This window comes from Rhinopithecus bieti, unplaced genomic scaffold, assembly GCF_001698545.2.
Source record: "Rhinopithecus bieti isolate Rb0 unplaced genomic scaffold, ASM169854v2 scaffold_50799, whole genome shotgun sequence".
Taxonomy (NCBI): domain Eukaryota; kingdom Metazoa; phylum Chordata; class Mammalia; order Primates; family Cercopithecidae; genus Rhinopithecus; species Rhinopithecus bieti.
The window spans coordinates 258163-279666 of record NW_016819917.1 but is presented as its reverse complement, the minus strand read 5'-3'; the positions used below and the strand labels follow the sequence as shown (position 1 = coordinate 279666).

The window sequence follows — 21504 nt, the reverse complement described above, 5'->3', positions numbered from 1 at the left end:
CCTCGGGCTGCAGTGCACTGTGCTCTTTGCATCTGATCCTTGGAAGAATCTTTCCTGAAGTCAGAGCCTCCAGCTCCTCCAGAACAGAACTAGCTGTGTAGGGGTGTGTCCTTCATGCCCCTCAGGTCCCTGACCACCTCCCCACCCTTCCTGAAGGGAACCCAGGACCCTGACTCTGAGTGCATCACCTGCTGGTAGCAAAGCCCCTGCCCATAATGGCCAAACTGGGCCCTGGTGATGTGCAGAGCACAGACGACCTGGGAGCTGGAGTGAGGCAGTGACACAGATGACAAAAATGGGGATGCCTTGGCACTGCCTGAGGACACAAGGTCTGGTCTGTAGGGCTTTTCTGACCCCTAGTGAAGCCTTATATAAATAGCAACAGGAAGTCAGTATCTATGGCAAAAAAGAAAGAGAGACAGCACTGTTCTGTGTCTTATTAGAAAGAAGTAGACATAGAACTCCATTTGTTCTGTATTTGAGATGCTTTAATCTGTGACCTTACCCCCAACCTTGCCTTGCAAGAGACATGTGCTGTTGGTGACTCAAGGTTTAATGGATTTTGGGCTGTGCAGGATGTGTCTTTGTTAATACAAGTACCTGAAGCAGCTTGCTGGTAAAAATCCTGCCAGTCCCTGGCAATGGAACATCTCGGTGTGAGGACCCGATTGTATGCTCTTGTTTACTGAGATAGGGAAAACCACCTTGATGGCATAAGGTGAGACTTGCTGGCGGGACTGCTGGAACAATGCTGCTAAGAGGTTTCTGGAGAATGTTTGCATATGCATCTCAAGGCACAGCATTTTCTTTTGGGAATTTATTATGTACAGAGATCCTTTGATTCCATATTTTACTGCTAATTTTCTCCTAAAATGATCCTATTGTCTGCACTCCCTTATCTTTAAGATGGTAAATGATAATGATCAATAAATACTAAGGGGAACTCAGAGGACCGTGCCGTGCTTGGGTCCTCTGTATGCTGAGCCCCCGGTCCCCTGGGCCCACTTTTTCTTTCTCTATACTTTGTCTCTGTGTCTCATTTCTTTTCTCAAGTCTCTCCTTCCACCTAACGAGAAACGCCACCAGGTTGTGGAGGGGCAGGTACCCCTGTCAAGATCAATTAGATTTGAAATTCAGAAGAAAGTGACCATCCCCACACTTGCCCCAGTGTTCCTGAAGACACCTCAGCATCTGAACCCACAACCTCAGAGTAGATGCTGCAGTTGTCCTTGCCAAGATGGGAAACAGGTTATCCTCCAATGAACGGAGACACAAAACACCTCAAAATAATCCAGCAGAAAGGCGTTCTGGGCAGGCACGGTGGCCGCCCGTCTTGTAAGACAGCACACTGGTAGCAAGGCAGACGCATCACCTGAGGTTCACGAGTTCTGAGACCAGCCTGGCCAAACAATGGTGGAAACCCTGTCTCTACTTAAAAATACAAAATAGGAGCAGGCACGGTGGACTCTGGGCCTGTTAATCCCAGCACTCTGGGAGACCAAGAAAGGGTGGATACTTTAGGTAGGAGTTCAAGACCAGCCCGGCCAACATGTTAAACTGCCATCTCTACTAAAATACAAAAAGTACTGGCTGGTGGGCGTCTTGTAATCCCAGCTACTCGGGAGCTGAGGCAGGAGATCAGTTTAACCCAGGAGGTGGAGGTTGCAGTGAGCCAAGATTTGTGCCACTGCACTCCAGCCTGGGCGACAGATTGAGGACTCAAAAGTAAAATAAAATTAAAATTAAAATAACAAAAATGAGCCAAGTGTGGTGATACACCTGCAATTTCAGCACTTGCAAGGCTGATGGCACTAAGGGAATCATTTGAACCAGGAGGACAGAGGTGCAGGGAGCGAGGTCACAAGACTGCACTCACAGCCTGGTATGACAGAGTGAGACCTGTCTCAAAAAAAATTAAAATAATAAAAAGAGATTTCTGATAGGACTGATGCAGAGATAATAAAATCTGAGGGCCGGGCTGCGTGTGGCTCCAACCTGTTAATCCCAGCACTTTGGGGAGCCGAGACGGGCGGATCACGAGGTCAGAAGATCGAGACCATCTGGCTAACATGGTGAAAACCCCGTCTCTACTAAAAAATACAAAAAACTAGCCGGGTGAGGTGGCGGCGCCTGTAGTCCCAGCTACTCGGGAGGCTGAGCAGGAGAATGGCGTAAACCCGGGGAGCGAGCTTGCAGTGAGCTGAGATCGGCCCACTGCACTCGCCAGCCCGGGCGACAGAGCGAGACTCCGTCCAAAAAAAAAAAAAAAAAAAAAAAAAAAAAAAAAAAAAAAAAAATAAATAATAATAATAATAAATAATAATAATAAAATAAATATAAAATCTGAGTAACATGAAAAGACTGATGGGCAGAGGGAACTTCAGATGGGGGTGAGAAGGCATGGGAGACATCTCTGAACCTAGACCTGAAGGAGGAGATAGAGACAGGGCCATGATCATTTAGGGACATAGGGTAAGAGCAGGGACAATGACCAGAGACAGGAAGGGTTTTGATGTTTGGGAAAAGAGAAAAGCAATATGCCTGGGGCAGAGGGAGTCAGGAGATGTGGGTAAGCTCCCAGGAGGAGGCTGGACACTGGCAGGGGCCCTGGACACAGGGCTGTGGAGCCACACTGAGGAGTTGGGCTTTCAACATTTGTCCACATAGACCAGAGGGCCTTGAGGGAAACATGCACTTAATAGCTCACAGCTCAAGATTTTAACAAATGACCTAAGGAAAGAAAACTGAAAAAATAGACTAACTGGTTAAACTACATTTTGATGTTAAAGGTTTCCAGTAAATAATAAAGAGTAGAAAGCATGCAGACCTCGATCTGAAACAGACACAACTAATTTCAAACAGAAACTACTTTGAAATTGTTTTTGAAAAATCGAACAAATTCAGATGTCAACAGGAAAATAACTAGAACATATACATGTACAGAAAGGAATGATGTGAGCTGATTTTGGATGCCACAAAGGCGTCTTTCAGAAGAAGTGATTATGTATTTAAAAGGAATTTTAAAATTAAGATTTATCTCAAACTGCAAAAAAAAAAAGAATAAGGAAAGAAATGAAGAGGAACCAGAAAGAAAAAAAAAGGAAATCTATTACATAATGAGAATAAAAGCACTTTTGATGTCTCTTTTGTTTTTTATTTTATATTTTTTTGTTTGTTTTTTTGAGATGAAGACCCAGGCTACAGTGCAGTGGTACCATTTCGATTCACTGGAACCTCTACCTCCCAAGTTCATGCGATTCTCATGCTTCAGTCTCCCGAGCAGCTGGAACTAGAGGTGCACACCACCACACCCGGCTTACTTTTTTAGTATTTTTACTAGAGACAGGGTTTCACCATGCTGGCCAGAATGGTCATGAACTCCTGACCTTAGATGATTGGCTCCCAAAGTCCTGGGATTACAGGCAGGAGCCACCACCCCTGGCTTTGATGTTCCTTTGTTTTTTCCAATTTTTCTTTTTTGAGATGGAGTCTCACTCTCACCCAGGATGGAGTGCAGTGGCACAATCTTGGCTCACTGCAACCTCCACCTCCCGGGTTCAAGTGATTCTCCTGCCTCAGCCTCCTGAGTAGCTGGAATTACAGACGTGTGCCAACATGCCCAGCTAATTTTTGAATTTTTAGGAAAGACAGGATTTCATCATGTTGGGCAAACTGGTCTCAAACTCCTGACCTTGTGATCCTTGTGATCCACCCGCCTCAGCCTCCCAAAGTGCTGGGATTACAGGCGTGAGCCACTGCACCCTGATGTCCCTTTTAAAAAGTACTAAAAGGGCTGGGCGTGGTGGCTCACACCTGTAATCCCAGCATTTGGGAGGCTGAGGTGGGCGGATCACCTGAGGTCAGGATCATCTGAGTTCAAGACCAGCCTGACCAACATGGAGAAACCCCATCTCTACTGAAAACACAAATTTAGTTGAACGTGGTGGCTCATGCCTGTAATCCCAGCTACTTGGGAGGCTGAGGCAGTAGAATCGTTTGAACTCGGGAAGCAGAAATTGCGGTGAGCCGAGACTGTGCCATTGCACTCTATCCTGGATGAGAGCGAGATTCCATCTCAAAAACAAACAAACAAAAAACGACTATGTAGGTCAGGTGCGGTGGCTCCTCTATGGAATCCCAACTGTAACCCCAGTAATTTGGGAGGTCAAGGCAGAAGGATTCTTTGAGCCCAAAATTTTGAGACCAGCCTGGGAAACATAGTGAAACCCCTTTATTACAAAAAAAGAAAAATACAAAAGCTAGCCAGGCTTGATGGCTGATACCTGTGGTCCCAGCTACTCGGGTGGCTAAGGTAGGAGGATCACTTAAGCCTAGGAGGGCAAGGCTGCAGTTGGAGGAGACCACGCCACTGCACTCTAGTCTGGGCGATACAGCCAGACTCTGTCTCAAAGTATCAATTAATTAATTAAATTAAAACTATTGCATGATAACAGAAAGTGATTTTTTTCTCTCACTTCACTGCCCCACTTCCTATTCCACCCTGGGAAAAGGAAAGAGAATGTCTAACAAGTGAATAAAGACAGAACCCTCGGGCTGAATAGGGATTCCAAGTGGAAGCTGACCTCTGATGCCAAGATTTATAGAATGTACATGCCTTATAGATAGGAATTTTAAAATTCTCAATCTCATCTATATAATTTAAACAAATTTTAAGTTATTAGATTATATACATAGAAGTCAACATGTCACAACTAATCATATCCAATGAAGTCCCCCACCCCTTTTTTTCTTTTGAGACAGCGTCTTGCTCTGTTGACCAGGCTGGAGTGCAGTGGCATGATCTCGGCTCACTGCAGCCTGGACCTCCTGGGCTGAAGTGATCCTCCTGCCTCAGCCTCCAGAGTAGCTGGGATTACAGGTGTGCACCATCACGCCCGGTTAATTTTTTTTTTCTTTTGGCAGAGATGGGGTTCTCACTATGTTGGCCAGGCTGGCCTCGAACTCCTGGACTCAAGCAATCCCCTTGCCTCGGTCTCCTAAACTGCTGGGATTACAGGCGTGAGACACTGCGCTCAGCCCCTCTGTCTTCATTACTGTGCTTCCCTCCCTAATTCTGTACCTATCTCTCATTCGCCCCTTCTCTCTCTAGCTCGTGTTTTCTTCCTCCCTGGGATTCTGCTGCTCATTTTGTGCCCCTGTCCTCTCCTGCTGTTTATCCCCTTCTTCCCTCCATTCCTTCTCTTCCACCTCTTCTGCTCCATCCTCGCAACTTATTTACCTCTCATTGCTCCTTCTCCCCAGTCTTTCGATCGTCCTCAATCTCCATCTATTTCCGCCTCTTCTCCCATCTCTGCGCCTCCTCTGCTCTCCCTGTTAAATTGTATCTTCCCTGTTAAACCCCCCTGTCCCCACTCTCCAGCACCCCAGATCCCCAGGTGTCCTCCCTGCTGTGGTTCCCCCTCTGTTCTCCTCACCACCAGCACCACTCTACTGTGTCTGCCCTGGCTCCACATGCCTCCTCCTCTCCCTCACTCTGATGAGCCTCCCTCTTTGCTGCCCTTCTCCCTACCTTGCTGTCCTTCATCTCTTTGTACATCTAGCTTTTCTCTACATTTCTCCAGTTGTTTTTCTCCTCTTGTTTTTCTTTGTTGTTGTTGTTGTTGTTGTTGTTGTTTCATTTTTGCTCTCTCAGCAAATCCCTGACCCATCCTCTGCGTTGCCATCTATTAGGGTCTTTCTCATTCTTCTTTTCTCTGTCTCAGGTTTTCTACTGCTCTCTCTCAGTCTCCTGATCCCTTTGGCCCACACAATCACAGGGGGCTTTGGAGTAAGACGCCCGCATCCCGAAGGAGCGCATTTTCCAGGGGCTGGAGCTGGGCAGGCAAGAATACCCGGTGTCATAGTACAGGCCCCGGGCACCTCCCCAATGCAGGCTCAGGAGAAACGGTGATTACGGAGGGAAGACCTGGGGAGCATTAGGGCCCAGCACGAGGAGGGAGGTGGGGGGCGACGGCGCCTTAAGACAAAACTGGGAGGCGCCCAGGGCGGGAATCCGCTTCGCGGTAAGGAGTTTAAAAAGTGCAGGTCGGGAGGAGTCAGAAAAAGGTTTTGAGCAGGAAAACTACGCGATAGGAAGTGTATACATTGCCCTATAGCAGAAAGATTCGGGACGGGGCGAGCCTAAGGTGACTTTAAACCCAAAAGGAAGCGACCCCCGGACTCTCACGGGGATGTCTGGGTGAAGAAAGACGGGCGAGAATTCCCAGGTCTATGAGGACCCCACGTGCCCGGTACAGAAGCGCCGGGGACCTGGGAAGCGCAGACTTAACACAACACAGAGCAGAACTCACCACCGCGGTGGGACCGCCACTCCACGCGATCCGCTTCCGGGTTTGAGAGAATCTGCGCGCGCAGGACGGAAGATAGGCCTGGGTGGGACCCTCGAGGAGGTGGGCGGGGCCTGGGTGAGGTAGGGGCGGGGCGTGAGACAGAGAAACCTTGCCCTTCAAAACCGACAGAGGGTGGGGCCGGGGCGGGACCTGTGAGTCTCTCAGCCTGGTTCCCATCGCCTCTTGTTTTCGGGTTTTGGAGACAAGAGCAGCCAGGAAGACTGAAGCATGATTCAAAAGCCCTGGAATTGTCTGCAACGGGGATGCAAACTAGAATGTGAAATGCAAAGCCCTGCCTGGAAGGAACGTAGGATTTCATGCTGATGGCCCAAAGAATAGAATAGAAATCTTCTCCCTTTCTATTCTCCATTCACTAGGAAAAGAGTCCACCCTGTGCTCAGAGACTTCCATAGGGCCACCGCCTAGGATGCAGGACTGAGTGCTCAGGCCAGGGAGGAGTGAGGTCACCACCTGCAGCTTAAACACAGCAGGGATGTGGGTGTGGGGGCGAAAGCCTGAATTCCCAGTTACTCAGGAAGCAGTGGCGGGAGGATCGCTGAGTCTGGGGGTCCAAGCCAGCCTGGACGACAAAGTAACACCTCCTCCCGCAGCGCTCCCTTCCTTGTCTCTCTTTTTTTTTTTTTTTTTTTTTTTTTTAACTTTTGTTAAATTTTGATTGTGTGAGACAGGGATCCAACATTATTCTTTTTCATGTGGATATCCAGTTAGTTGTCCTAGCACACTTGTGTAAGAGATCTATTACTTTTATTTTTGTATTTACATTTTTTCTTTTCTTTTTTGAGACAGACTATTTATCTGTTGAACAGACTAGAGTGCAGTGGCGAGATCTCGGCTCACTGCAAACTTCACCTCCCGTGTTAAAGTAGTTCTCTTGCCTCAGCCTCCCAACCAGCTGGGATTACAGACGCGCGTCACCAAGCCTGGCTAATTGTTTTGTATTTTTAGTAGAGACTGGAGTTTCACCACGTTGGCCAGGCTGGATTCAAACTCCTGACCTCAAGTGATCCAGCCTCCTTGGCCTCCCAAAGTGTTGAGATTACAGGCGTTAACCACCGCGTCTGGCCAGGAAAACTGTTAGAAGTTGCGTCTGCAGCCAGGCGCCTGTGGCTCACGCCTGTAATCCCAGCACTTTGGGAGGCTGAGGCGGGCGGATCACGAGGTCAGGAGTTTGATGCCAGCCTGGCCAATATCGTGAAACCCTGTCTCTACTAAAAAATACAAATATTAGCCAGGCATGGTGGTGCCTGACTGTCGTCCCAACTATTCAGGAGGCTGAGGCAGGAGAATCGCTTGAACCCAAGAGGTGGAGGTTGCAGTGAGCTGAGATCAGGCCACTGCACTCCAGCCTGGGTTACATAATAAGACTCTGTCTCCAAAAAAAAAAAAAAAAGGAAGTTGTGTCTGCATACCACTGGACTCAGGTTGCATGACCATATTTTTTCTAGGCTCAGAACTATTTAAAGGTCTATACTTTTAAATTGGAATTATTTGATGTTTGAAATATTTAATTTCCTACTGAGGTACAGGTACTGTCTCTTTTGTTGTTTGCCTTTCAAAGAGAGACCCCAAGTCCTTCAGAAATACATCCCTGGGTTCTTAAACTGAAACAAGTTTAGGTTGTTTCTTAAAAATACCACTTCAGGCCGGGTGCGGTGGCTCACGCCTGTAATCCCAGTGTCAAACCACTGAGGCGGGTGGACCACCTGAGATCAGGAGTTCGAGACCAGCCTGACCAACATGGAGAAACCCCATCTCTTGTAAAAATACAAGATTAGCTGGGCCTGCTACTGCATGCCTGTAATCCTAGCTACTCTGGTGGCTGAGGCAGGAGAATTGTTTGAACCTGGGAGACAGAGGTTGTGGTGAGCTGAAATCACGCCATTGCACTCCAGCACCGACAACAAGAACAAAACTCTGTCTCAAAAAAAAAAAAAAAAAAAACCTCAGAAGTGAAGGAGGCCAGCCCCACCACACCTGTGGGTATTTCTCGCAAGGTGGAGACGAGAGACTGAGAAAAGAAATAAGACATGGAGACAAAGTATAGAGGAAGAAAAGTGGGCCCAGGGTACAGCGCTCAGCATACGGAGGACCCGCCCCGGCACTGCTCTCTGAGTTCTCTCAGTGTTTATTGATCACTATCTCTACCATCTCGGAAAGGGGGATGTGGCAGGACTATAGGGTAATGGTGGGGAGAGGGTCAGCAAGAAAACATGTGAGCAAAGACTCTGTGTCATAAATAAGTTTAAGGAAAGGTGCTGTGCCTCGATGTGCATGTAGGCCAGATTTATGTTTGACTTTACACAAACATCTCAGTGTAGTAAAGAGCAGTATTGCCACCAGCATGTCTCACCTCCAGCCATAAGGAGGTTTTCTCCTATCTCAGTAAATAGAACGTATGATCGGGTTTTACATGGAGACATTCCATTCCCAGGTACGAACAGGAGACAGATGCTTTCCTCCTATGTCAACTGCAAAGAGGCCTTTATCTTACACTAATTCTCCTCAGTACAAACTGTTTATGGGTGTCGGGCTGGGGGACTGTAAGGTCTTTCCCTTCCCACAAGGCCATATCTCAGGCTGTCTCAGTCGGGGGGAAACCTGGACAATACCCAGGCTTTCTTGGGCAGAAGTCCCTGTGGCCGTCTGCAGTGCATTGTATCCCTGGATAACCGAGAATGGAGAATGGCAATTACTTTTACCAAGAATACTGCCTGCAAACACATATTTAACAAAACACATCCTGCACAGCCTTAAATCCATTAAACCTTGAGTCAATATAGCATATGTTTCTGTGAGCACAGGGTTGGGGCTAAGGTTACAGGTTAATAGTATCTCAAAGCAGAAGAATTTTTCTTAGTACAGATCAAAATGGAGTTTCTTATGTCTTCCTTTTTCTTTCTTTCTTTTTTTTTTTTTGAGATGGAGTCTCGCTCTGTCGCCCAGGATGGAGTGCAGTGGCGCCATCTGCTCACTGCAAGCTCCGCCACCTCCCGGGTTCACGCCATTCTCCTGCCTCAGCTTCCCAAGAAGCTGGGACTACAGGCGCCCACCACCACGCCTGGCTAATTCTTTTTTTTTTTTTCTTTGTATTTTTAGTAGAGACAGGGTTTCACCGTGTTTGCCAGGATGGTCTCGATCTCCTGAACTCGTGATCCACCCGCCTCGGCCTCCCAAAGTGCTGGGATTACAGGCGTGAGCCACTGCGCCTGGCCATGTCTTCCTTTTTCTACATAGACATAGTAACAGTCTGATCTCTCTTTCTTTTCCCTACACAGAAGACAGAGAAAATGTATTTACAAATTTTCTAAATAAAAGTCCTAAGGAAAGAGAAAAAAAAAAAGTTGTTTTTAATTTTCAAAGCAAATTATGCCTCTCATTTATTTCCTTCTTTGTTTGAGACAGGGTCTAGCTCTGTCACCCAGGCTGGAGAGATTACAGCTCACTGCAGCTGTGAAATCCCTGGCTCACGTGATCCTCCCACCTCAGCGCCCCAAGCAGCTGGGACCACAGGCGTGCACCACCACACCTGACGCATTTTTTGATTTTTAATAGAGACGACGTCTCACTACGTTGCCCAGGCTGATCTCGAACTCCTGGGTTCAAGCGATCCTCCCGCCTCGGCCTCTCAAATTGCTGGGATTACAGGTGTGAGCCACAGCTCCGGGCCCTGACTTTATTTCCACGAAATATGAAATTATCCTCCACCTCCTGGGTGTAATAGGCAGTTCTGCACGTCACCTTTCAGTTTCCATTATCCACTTAACCCAGGACCTTGCTTAGTTTAATAAGCCGTTCTGTCAGTCCTCGCTGCAACCCGCGCCCCACTCCACCCCTTTACCGATGTCCCCGCACCTCTCCCCCGCCCTGCCCCAGACTGAGGGGAGCTCCGCCACCTGCAGGACGCGCGACTCTACCTGCTCAAAAAAGGCGCTTTGCATTAAAACCATTTTCAATTTAAGAGGAAAAAGTGTTCAGCGTTCAGTACACGTGGTCTACTACATAAGTAGTTTTACCTTCCATTGTTTGAAATGTTAAAACAGGCAGGAAGCATCCATGTGATATTAGGGTATCATCAGGGCACAAGAGAATGAATCCACCAATCAGAACCCGGAGGATCCGGTCCTAGAGGGAGAGGATGACAGCTGGCGAAGTCCATGGCCCAGCTGAGGAGAGAGCCCGAACCCGCCTCCTCCAGGCCTGGCCCTTTATAACCACCCACCTTCCAGAGCCCTCCCCGTTGACGGCGATAACCCTCTAGCCTAGCCCGCTGTCCGGCCCGGACCGGCCCGGCACCCTGGCAACCTCCTCCTTCTTGCCCTGTCCCCAGCCTCTAACCAGGCCCCGCACCCACAGTGGCCTCCACTCTCTCACCCCGCCCCAGCATCTGTTCAGGCCCCGCCCCCTCAGCAACATTTTCCCCTCCTGCCCTGTCCCCGCTTGGTGTCCAGAACCCTCCCAGACAGGATCCACTACCAGCCCAAGGTTGTTCTGCACGGAGAGCCCAGGACTGACTCAGGTGAGCGTTTGTTTCTGTTTCAAACCTGCCTTTCGTAGCACCCTAGCCCCCGGTCCAGCCACACCAGGAATTTGGGTGCGTCGGGATGTTTATTTCCTTCTTTGTTTGAGATGGAGTCTCGCTCTGTCGCCCAGGCTGGAGTGCAGTGGCGCGATCTCGGCTCACCGGGCTCACGCCATTCTGCTGCCTCAGCCTCTTGACTAGCTGGGACTACAGACTACCGCAGCCACGACCGGCTAATTTTTTGCATTTTTAGTAGAGAGGGGGTTTCACCGTGTTAGCCAGGATGGTCTCCATCTCCTGGCCTTGGGATCCACCTGCCCCAACCTCCCAAAGTGCTAGGATTACAGGCGTGAGTCACCGCGCCTGACTTTTTTTTTTAATAAAATATTTCACATATTACCAAACCCAGCCAACCAATGCACTCATAACAGATTCGGAGATTAAAAAATATATTCCCAATAAAACATGTCCAACTCTTCAGATAGGGATGACATTTTCAGCTTGATATGGTAACGTGACTGTGACCTTATTAGCAGTTTTTATGCGAATCCACTGGGGAATGGAACAATTTTGCTTTTGTTTCTTGGCCAGGACTCACTTAATTCTGAAAGTCTTGTGAGAAGACATGGCAAGAAGCGAAATCAAGCACACACTATGATGACGGAGAGAGGAGAAGGGGCTTGACTTTTTCTTTTTTTCAGACTAAGTTTCTTTCTTTGTTCCCAGGCTGGAATGCAGTGGTGCGATCTTGGCTCACTGCAACTTCCACCTCCCGGGTTCAAGTGATTCTTTTGCCTCAGCCTCGTGAGTAGCTGGGTTTGGTCAAAATATAAACTAGAAAGGCAGGAACGTGGCCAAAGGTGGGGAGCATGAGTGTTATTACCATATTCCTGCTTGACCTTTACTGCCAATGCCAACACAAATGGTCAGAGGTCCCTTATGTGAAGATCTTCATGATCTTGTGGGAAAACCCTGATTTTTGTAAAGGCTGCAAAATAGGCTCAAAAATAAATAAATAAATAAAATGTTAAAAGGGCCAGTTGCAGTGGCTCATGCCTGTAATTCCACCACCTTGGGAGGATGAGGCAGGTGGATCAGCTGAGGTTAGGAGTTCAAGACCAGCCTGAACAACATGGAGAAACCCCCTCTCTACTAAAAATACAAAAATTAGCCAGGCATGGTGGCGGTCACCTGTAATTCCAGCTACTCAGGAGGCTGAGGTAGGAGAATTCCTTGAACCCAAGAGACAAAAATTGCAATGAGCCGAGATCACACCTCTGCACTCCAGCCTGGGTGACAAGAGCAAGACTCCATCTCCAAACAAAAAAATAAAATAAAATAAAAAATAAATAAATAAATAAAAATACAAAAATTAGCGTGGTGTGGTGGCATGCATCACTATTCAGAGATACCCAGGAAGCTGAGGCAGGAGAATTGCTTGAATGCAGGAGGAGGAGGTTCCAGTGAGCTGAGATCATGTCATTGCATTACAGCCTGGGGGATAAGAGCAAGACTCCATCTCAAAAAATAAAGATAAAAATAAAAAACAGGCTGGGTAAAGTGGCTCAAGTCTATTGGCCAGGCTGGTCTCAAACTGCTGACCTCAAGTGATCTACCTGCCTTGGTCTCCCAAAGTGCTGGGATAACAGGCATGAGCCACTGTGCCTGGCCCATTCTTCTTAACATTAACACTTTTTATGTCAATTAATGCTTGAACTCAATGTTAAGTCAACTCAAAGTCAAGTCAAAGTTGAATTGACTCTAATGTCAATTAAAGCTTTATGATTTTTTATATTCATTTTATTTGGAACAATTATCTCAAAAATGAATTTTCTGATGTTCTACAGGGAATGACCACAGACTGAAGACCTTGCCACCCTTATGACATTGGTAAGATTTCTGTCCAGTATGAATTCTCTGATGTCTACATCATGGATTCGCTGATGAACTACAAGTTATGAACGATGTCTGAAAAATTTGCCACATTTGTTACATTTGTAGATCTCACTTCATTATGGATTCTCTAATGATTTGCAATGACTGTAGCATTATTGAGGACTTTGTGAGAATCATTATATTTGTAAAGTTTCCCTACACCATGGATTGCTTGATGGTGAATAAGTGTTGACTGCGCTGTAAAGGCTTTGCCACATTCATTACACTTGTAAGGTTTCTCGCCAGTATGAACTCTCTGATGTTTTGCAAGGTTTGCTTTTTGATTAAAAACCTTGTCACATTCACTACACTTGTAAGGTTTCTCTCCAGTGTGAACTCTCTGATGTTGTGCAAGGCTTGTTTTTTGATTAAAAGCCTTGCCACATTCATTACACTTGTAAGGTTTCTCTCCAGTATGAACTCTCATATGGTTTGCAAGGCATGAATCACTCCGGAAAGCCTTGTCACAAACCTTACATTTGTATGGTTTTTCTCCAGTATGAATTCTCCTATGTCTTTCAAGGTGTGATCTGCGACTGAAAACTTTGTCGCATTCTTCACATTTGTAAGCTTTCTCTCCAGTATGAAGTCTATGATGACGTGCAAGGTTTTCTCTTCTACTAAAAACCTTGCCACATTCATTACATGTGTAAGGTTTCTCTCCAGTATGAAGTGTATGATGGTATTGAAGGGATGACTTCCGACTGAAACTCCTGCCACATTTATTACACTTGTACGGTTTCTCTCCAGTATGAACTCTCTGATGTTCTGCAAGGTATGAATCACTCCGGAAAACCTTGTCACAAGCCTTACATTTGTATGATCCCTTTCCAGTATGAATTCTCCTATGTCTTTCAAGGTGTGATCTGCGAATGTAAACATTGCCACATTCTTCACATTTGTAAGGTTTCTCTCCAGTGTGAAGTATATGATGGCACTGAAGGGATGTCTTTTGACTGAAGGTCTTGCCACACTCATTACACTTGTAAGGTTTCTCTCCAGTATGATTTGCCTTATGAATTATAAGGGCTGAATGTCGACCAAAGGTCTTGTCACACTCATTACACTTGTAAGGTTTCTCTCCAGTATGATTTGCCTTATGAATTATAAGGGCGGAATGTCGACCAAAGGTCTTGCCACACTCATTACATTTGTAAGGGTTCTCTCCAGTATGAAGTCTACGATGGCATACAAGGGATGACATCTGAGTGAAGGTCTTCCCACACTCATCACACTTGTAAGTTTTCTCACCAGTGTGACATCTACGATGACATGCAAGGTATTGCTTCTGATTAAAGATCTTGCCACAGACATCACATTTATATTGTTTCTCTCTTGAATGGATTATGTGATGTCTCCTTAAGAGTGAGCTATAATTAAAAGCTTTGCCACACCCATTATTTTGGCAAGGTTTTTCTCTCATGAGTATTTCCTGTATTTGTGTGGATAATGAGGAATGGAGGAAATTCTTCCCATACTTATTAGAAATATGAGTTTTGAGCCTACCAGAAATTCTCTGGGATGTTGAAGCTGAGGAAGCACCACTGACAGACTTGTCTACTTGGTTACTAATTTTCCCTTGTGTCTGAAATATGCACAGTTCAGGCAGATGCGAATGAAAGCTTGATCCAAGCTGATCTTTAATAGGCTTGTTTCCAGCATGCCTTTGAGTATGTCGGTCTGTAATACCAGTCAACTCTTTATTTTCTGTCACAGGTGCTTCATGGCCATTTCTTTCAACTTCTTGCCACTGAAACTCAAAGTGATGAATATCTTTCTTGATTTCTGGGAAGCAAAAATCTCCAATGTGATAACTTTTACGTCTTTCCAATGTCCCTGTGTAGAACCCTTCTCCTGTATTACTGTGCTCATGTGATGAGAACTCCATCATGGATTTTAAAGAGCTATCTAAAAAATATAAAGACCAATAGTTTTCCAATTAAGTACAGATGGTAAATAATAGTTAATATTGAAATGTGTAAAATTACACAAAAGCAATACTTATTTTAAACTTCCCACATGTGATCTTCAAAGTTGAAGAACACCTTGTCTCAACTGAACATAAAAAAATTAGCCAGGCGTGGTGGTTGGTGCCTGTAATCCCAGCTACTCAGGAGGCTTAGGCAGCAGAATTGCTTGAACCCAGGAGGCAGAGGTTGCAGCGTGTGGAGATCACGACATTGCACTCCAGCCTGGGCAACAAGAGCAAAATTCTGTTTAGAATTAAAAAAAAAAAAGAATTCAGTCAAGAGCCTCATATATATGAGGCAGTAAGCCTGAATTATTTCCTCGCTAGGAGGAATTTCTACAGCAGTGACTGCTACTTACAGAAGATGACCATTAGTTTATGTGATGAACACTGTCACAGTGCCAGTGAGAGACACTTCTGTGATGGTTCTCAAAAGCCAGAATGAAAGGCCAAGTATGGTGGCTCATGCCTGTAATCCCAACACTTCGAAGCTGAGGTGAGCGAATTGCTTGAGGCCAGCAATTCAAGACCAGCCTGATCAACATGGTGATACCCTATGTCTAATAAAAATACAAAAATCATCCAGGTATGAAGGCAGGTGCCTGTAATTCTAGTTAGGTTGAGAGACTGAGGTACAAGCATTGCTTGAACTCAGGAGGCAGAGGTTGCAATAAGCTGAGATCAGACTCTGCACTCCAGCCTGTTCAACAGAGGGAGACTCTGTCTGAAAACAAACAAAGAAAAAGAAAACAAAACCAGAACCACAGCTGGAAACACTTGTCAGTCAGTGTCAGTGTCATGCTTTCTATCTCGTATCCTGGGCCATGCTGACAATTCTGCTCAGGGCTTCCAGGGACATCTCTTCCTAGAGCAGGATGATGTTCAACTGCATTAGTCAAAGTGTTCACGAATTTTCTGTTTTTATGTAAAACCACTCCACAGGACAGTCTCTAAGAAGCTACCCATGACAGATAGGAGGGTCATCACTGCAGAAAACAATGACATATACATCAAAAGCATGTATGGGGCAAAATCACAAAAGAGCATATAAAACCAGAAAGAGCCAAGATAGACAAGAGCAGATTCCTCATGTCTGAAGGGAAATTCTCCTCACCCACAAACTCCAGGTTCCTGTAGTTCTCCAACATCACTTCCCTGTATAAAGCCCTCTGTGCAGGGTTCAGGCATTTCCACTCCATGAAAGAGAACTCTATAGCCACATCCCTGAAAGTCAAGCGTCCCTAAAATAAAAAACACATTTCAACAAAACATTGTGAAGGAGTCTGTTATCGCCCTCACGTGAAATGAGAAAAGAGAAAATAAGTATTGATTTGATCCAAGACTGTGTTCTGAAAATTCACATTAAGGTATTTTGAACAATTTTCTGTATAGTTGCATTTTATTGTACTTTTTCAGGATAGCTTTTAAAATCCCTTAAGTCACTGTGGAAGTCTCAGTTTTATGGACAATATAAAAAAATATATGGCCTGGCATGGTGGCCCATGCCTAAAATCCCAGCACTTTGGGAGACTGAGGCAGGTGGATCGCCTGAGCTGAGAAGTTCAAGACCACCCAGGAAAACATGTCGAAACACTGTCTCTACTAAAAATACAAAAAAAAAAAAAAAAAACAGGTGTGGTGGTGCAGGCCTCTAGTCCCAGCTACTTGGGAGGCTGATGCAGGAGAATAACTTGAGAACAAGAGGCGAAGTTTGCAGTGAGCCAAGATTGTGCCATTGCACTCCAGCTTGGGCTGCAGAGTAAGACTCCATCTCAAACAATATATATATCTATATATAATATAGATTTTTATATATATCTATATATAATATAGATTTTTATATATATCTATATATAATATAGATTTTTATATATATCTATATATAATATAGATTTTTATATATATCTATATATAATATAGATTTTTATATATATCTATATATAATATAGATTTTTATATATATCTATATATAATATAGATTTTTATATATATCTATATATAATATAGATTTTTATATATATCTATATATAATATAGATTTTTATATATATCTATATATAATATAGATTTTTATATATATCTATATATAATATAGATTTTTATATATATCTATATATAATATAGATTTTTATATATATCTATNATTATTAAATAATTAAATATATATTATACATGTTATATATATACACATATATAAAATAAGTCTAGGCATGGTGGCTCACACCTGCAATCCCATCAATTTGGGAGACCGAGGTGAGTGGACCACTTAAGGTCAGGAGTTTGAGACTAACCTCTCCAACATGGCAAAACTCCATATCTACTAAAAATTAAAAAATTGGCTGGGCATCGTAGGGAGGTGCCAGTAATCCCAGCTATCTAGGAAGCTGAAGCAGGAGAATCACTTGAACTCTGGAGACAGAGATTGCAGTAAGCCAAGATCACACCACTGCAATCCTGCCTGGGCAACAGACTGAGACTCTTTCTCAAAAAAAAAAAAAAGTATATATATATGGCAAATTATGTATTATCTACATAAACTGTGGGATTGGCTGCACACGGTAGGTCACACCTGTAATCCCAGCACTTTGGGAGGCTGAGGCAGGTGGATAACCTCAGGTCGGGAGTTTGATACCAGCCTGAAGAATATGGACAAATTCTGTCTCTAGTAAAAATACAAAGTTAGCTGGGAATGGTGGCGCACGCCTATAATCCTAGCTACTTGGGAGTCTGTGGCAGGAAAATCACTTGAACCTGGGAAGTGGAAGTTGCAGTGAGCTGATACTGTATCACTGCACACCAGCCTGGGTCACAAGAATGAAACTCCATCTCAAAAAAAACACAAACAACAACAACAAAAAAGAAACGAAACAAAACTGTCAAGGACTCACGTGTCTTCATTCAGAGAAAGCTCCAAGGAGGATTTAAAAGAGCGAGCTATCTTATTTTCTACCTTGGAAACATGAACATTTTCAGAACTTGCAGGATAAAATACCATAACAAAACATTCATCAGGCCGGGAGCAGGGCTCACACCTGAAATCCCAGAACTTTGGGAGGCCAAGGCAGAAGGATCACTTGAGGCCAAGAGTTCAAGACCAGCCTGGCCAACATGGTGAAACCTCATCTGTACTAATAACACAACAATTAGCCAGGAGTGTAGCACGCATCTGTAACTGCAGCTACTTAGTTGGTTGAAGCATAAGACTCATTTGAACCTGAGAGTCAGAGGTTGCAATGTGCCTCTACACTACATGCGGCTGACAGAGTGAGGCCCTGTCTCAAAAAACACGCAAAAAAAAAAAAAACCCCATTCATCAAATAATTTTTTCTAAAATCTCGTAACGGTGTATGAATACATTTCTAAAGGTTTGTGCTGACTTGCCACAGAACCCTCAACAGTGATTCTCCACTGAGACATGGGAACGGGTGGAAAGCTGGACCAGAAAGGGGATGCATAAGTGTATTTTTCTTTGGACTTTTACTACACAATACATATATACATCATGTGGTGTTTAAAATAAAAGAATCAGCCAGGTGCGGTGGCTCAAGCCTGTAATCCCAGCACTTTGGGAGGCCGAGACAGACGGATCACGAGGTCAGGAGATCGAGACCATCCTGGCTAACACAGTGAAACCCTGTCTCTACTAAAAAAATACAAAAAAAACTAGCTGGGCAAGGTGGCAGGCACCTGTAGTCCCAGCTACTCAGGAGGCTGAGGCAGGAGAATGGCGTAAATCCGGGAGCTGGAGCTTGCAATGAGCTGAGATCCGGCCACTGCACTCCAGCCTGGGTGACAGAGCGAGACTCCGTCTCAATAAATAAATAAATAAATAAATAAATAAATAAATAAATAAATAAAATAAAAGAATCATTTAATAATAATGGGTAGAAAAAGAATGACTCCATCCTCTCTAATGACATAAGTTGTGCTGTTATGTCACAGCAAACTTATAATCATTTTTACCCAAAATGCTTGCTTCATCAGAGTCCCTGTTAAAAAAAAAGTCTCTGTGGGGTCAAAATGCTGAGAATGATTTAAAGAATTCCCTGCAGTTGGATATTTATATTGATTAANATAATAATGGGTAGAAAAGAATGACTCCATCCTCTCTAATGACATAAGTTGTGCTGTTATGTCACAGCAAACTTATAATCATTTTACCCAAAATGCTTGCTTCATCAGAGTCCCTGTTAAAAAAAAAGTCTCTGTGGGGTCAAAATGCTGAGAATGATTTAAAGAATTCCCTGCAGTTGGATATTTATATTGATTAAATAATTTGAAGTCAATGATGGAATAAAGCTAACTCTATCACTGATATCTATATCTGCTTTCCATTCTATTCCAAGACATTGGAAGTACAGAGTCTTGCTGGGCTGTCTCAATCCCAGCAATTTGGGAGGCTCAGGTGGGAGGAGCACTTGAGCCCAGGAGCTCGAGGCTGCTGTAAACTAGGATTGTGCCATTGCACTCCAGACTGGGCCCCAGAGTGACACCCTCTCTCTTAAAACAAAAGTTTGGTGTCAGAGACATATTGACTCACTAGTGTAGCTTCAAATGCATTACAAAATCAGACACAAAATATCTCCTCTAGTTTGCCTCCTTTTCCAGAATTTACCAGATACCAGTGAACATTAATGTATGACTTTTTTTTTTTTTTTTTTTTTTTTTTTGAGAGGAAGTTTCGCTCTGTCACCCAGGCTGGAGTGCAGTGGCGTGATCTCAGCTCACTGCAAGATCTGCCTCCCGGGGTCATGCCATTCTCCTGCCTCAGCCTCCTGAGTAGCTGGGATGACAGGCACCCGCCACCATGTTTGGCTAATTTTTTTGTATTTTTAGTAGAGATGGGGTTTCACCGTGTTAGCCAGGATGGTCTCAATCTGCTGACCTCATGATCTGCCCTCCTAGGCCTCCCAAAGTGCTGGCATTACAGGCGTGAGCCACCGCACTTGTCAATATATGACTTTCATATACAGTTTCTCTAATATGGTCCAGAAAGAGCTAAATGTGCATCTAGATGTGGGCCCTGAACAATCCCTGCTGCCCAACATCACTGACAGCACAGGGTCAACAGCCCATCTCCATCCATGTCTGGTGTGAGCCCTCCCCAGGGCCACGCCTAGTGGAGCCTCTTCCCAAGCTCATGTCACTAGTTTATAGGAGATAGAATTTAAGTGAAGATGAGAGGAACAGAGAAAAGGCATGGGTGAGTGTGAGCAAACCTGTGAGGTAGAATGCTTCACACTCAGAGAAGACTGGCTACTACAATACCTGGCACTTTAGAAAGCAGACAGCGGAATCCACCGAGGAATATCACTCACCTGAGGAAGAGCCATCCCTGGATCCTTTTCTTTGCTCTTCTTGGTGGCTTCCTCATGTAACATGAGTCTTTGCAAATCCTGTATGTGAAAAAAAATAAGAGATTTAATATTTAGAAACCATTCACTGTTAGGGTCCATGTGTTTCCTAAACAAAGGAATGAACACACAAGACAACACATGACAAGATATACATGGCGGCCGCCCCGACTGACACACTCTGCTTTATTTTATCCAGCCGTTTGTGGAATGTTGCCAAGTCACGGGACATGTGTTGCTTCTCTGACCTTTCCTTGACTCGCAAGATCAGTAAACATTGACCAGTTCCCAGCGCCCGCTGTTGCAGCTGGCTCCTTTGTCCTTCCTGTTTGCAGAGAAGGAACGTCCTGCTTTGTTTGCAAGAGCAGGGCTTATCGGGAACATCTCGTTTGTGAGCACGCAGTCCTCTACATCTCCCCCTTCTTTATTTACTGGTTTGAATTTCTTTCAAAACCATCATCACATGTTGGGCTCACTGGGATTCGGTGTTTGCCCTTTGGCACCGTTTCCAGCAGACTGTGAAAATGACAAAGGCAAAAACAACAATCAATACATTACTAGAAACAGAAGTCAGTAAAGTTTTTATAGGACTCATAGGGTTTAAAGATTTCAAGCTTTGTGCAATACCAGTCATTAAATCTGCGCTGGTCAGCAATGGTAACTGATTATGAAATGTTTCAGAAATATTGTGCGTTAATTCTTGTATTTCCAGGGAAAGATTATTATTGCCAATTAAAAGCCTTTTTATCTCTGTCCAATTATGTACAGTGCCATTAAAAGGAACAGGGGTAATACAAAATTGAGTAGTATTCCAGTCACATTTTAACAAGGCTCGAGTATTTAACACCGTCAGCTGATCCCCTATCCAAGAAACCACTTGTTCTAAGTTATCTACTCGTTCAGTCAAATGAGCATCGATGTCTCATTGTTGTTGCCACAACAAGTGAGATTGTTCATGCCATTGTTGCACGAGCTCTGCATTTTGGATACTCTGATGTAACGCCAGTCCAGCAACAGCGGCGGTGGAAGCAATGGCCACAAGTCCCACTACTGTTGTTACGACGATCCCAACCGCTCTCCGGCTGTGGTGGACAAGATCCTGCACTACTTTGTAAATTTGAGTAACCCCAGCAGATTCACTCCAGGAGCATGTCAAGTTCACAGGTAACCAGGTTTCTTTTCTAGCTCTTAAAATACATATATTGGAGTGAATCTCATTCCAATTATTATGCCACCAAGTAGTGTTTATACAGCTTAAAAATGTACAATTGCCCGTACAGTTAACTACTCCTGTATTATTATCCCATTTAAAGATTCTCGCTAACAACAAGTAAGGTTTTTTTTTTTTTTTTTGAGA

At 44.5% G+C, this 21504-nt stretch overlaps 2 protein-coding genes across 2 annotated transcripts in view; both read right to left on the bottom strand.

The window, feature by feature from the left end:
• The window catches only part of LOC108520061 (zinc finger protein 28-like), a gene marked incomplete at its 3' end in the record, with an annotated part of 36038 nt that extends 20050 nt beyond the window's left edge, over window positions 1–15988 (bottom strand). The window contains 2 exon segments of the mRNA XM_017859335.1: window positions 10385–10493; window positions 15909–15988.
• ZNF816 (zinc finger protein 816) lies at window positions 12522–20267 on the bottom strand. Its single transcript, XM_017859337.1, has 3 exons — window positions 20112–20267; window positions 15909–16035; window positions 12522–14733 (listed from the first exon to the last, which is right to left on the bottom strand). The coding sequence occupies exons 1-3, from the start codon at window positions 20247–20249 to the stop codon at window positions 12914–12916; spliced, it is 2085 nt and encodes a 694-aa protein (XP_017714826.1). The 5' UTR covers window positions 20250–20267; the 3' UTR covers window positions 12522–12913.
• Between the last annotated feature and the right edge of the window lie 1237 nt (window positions 20268–21504).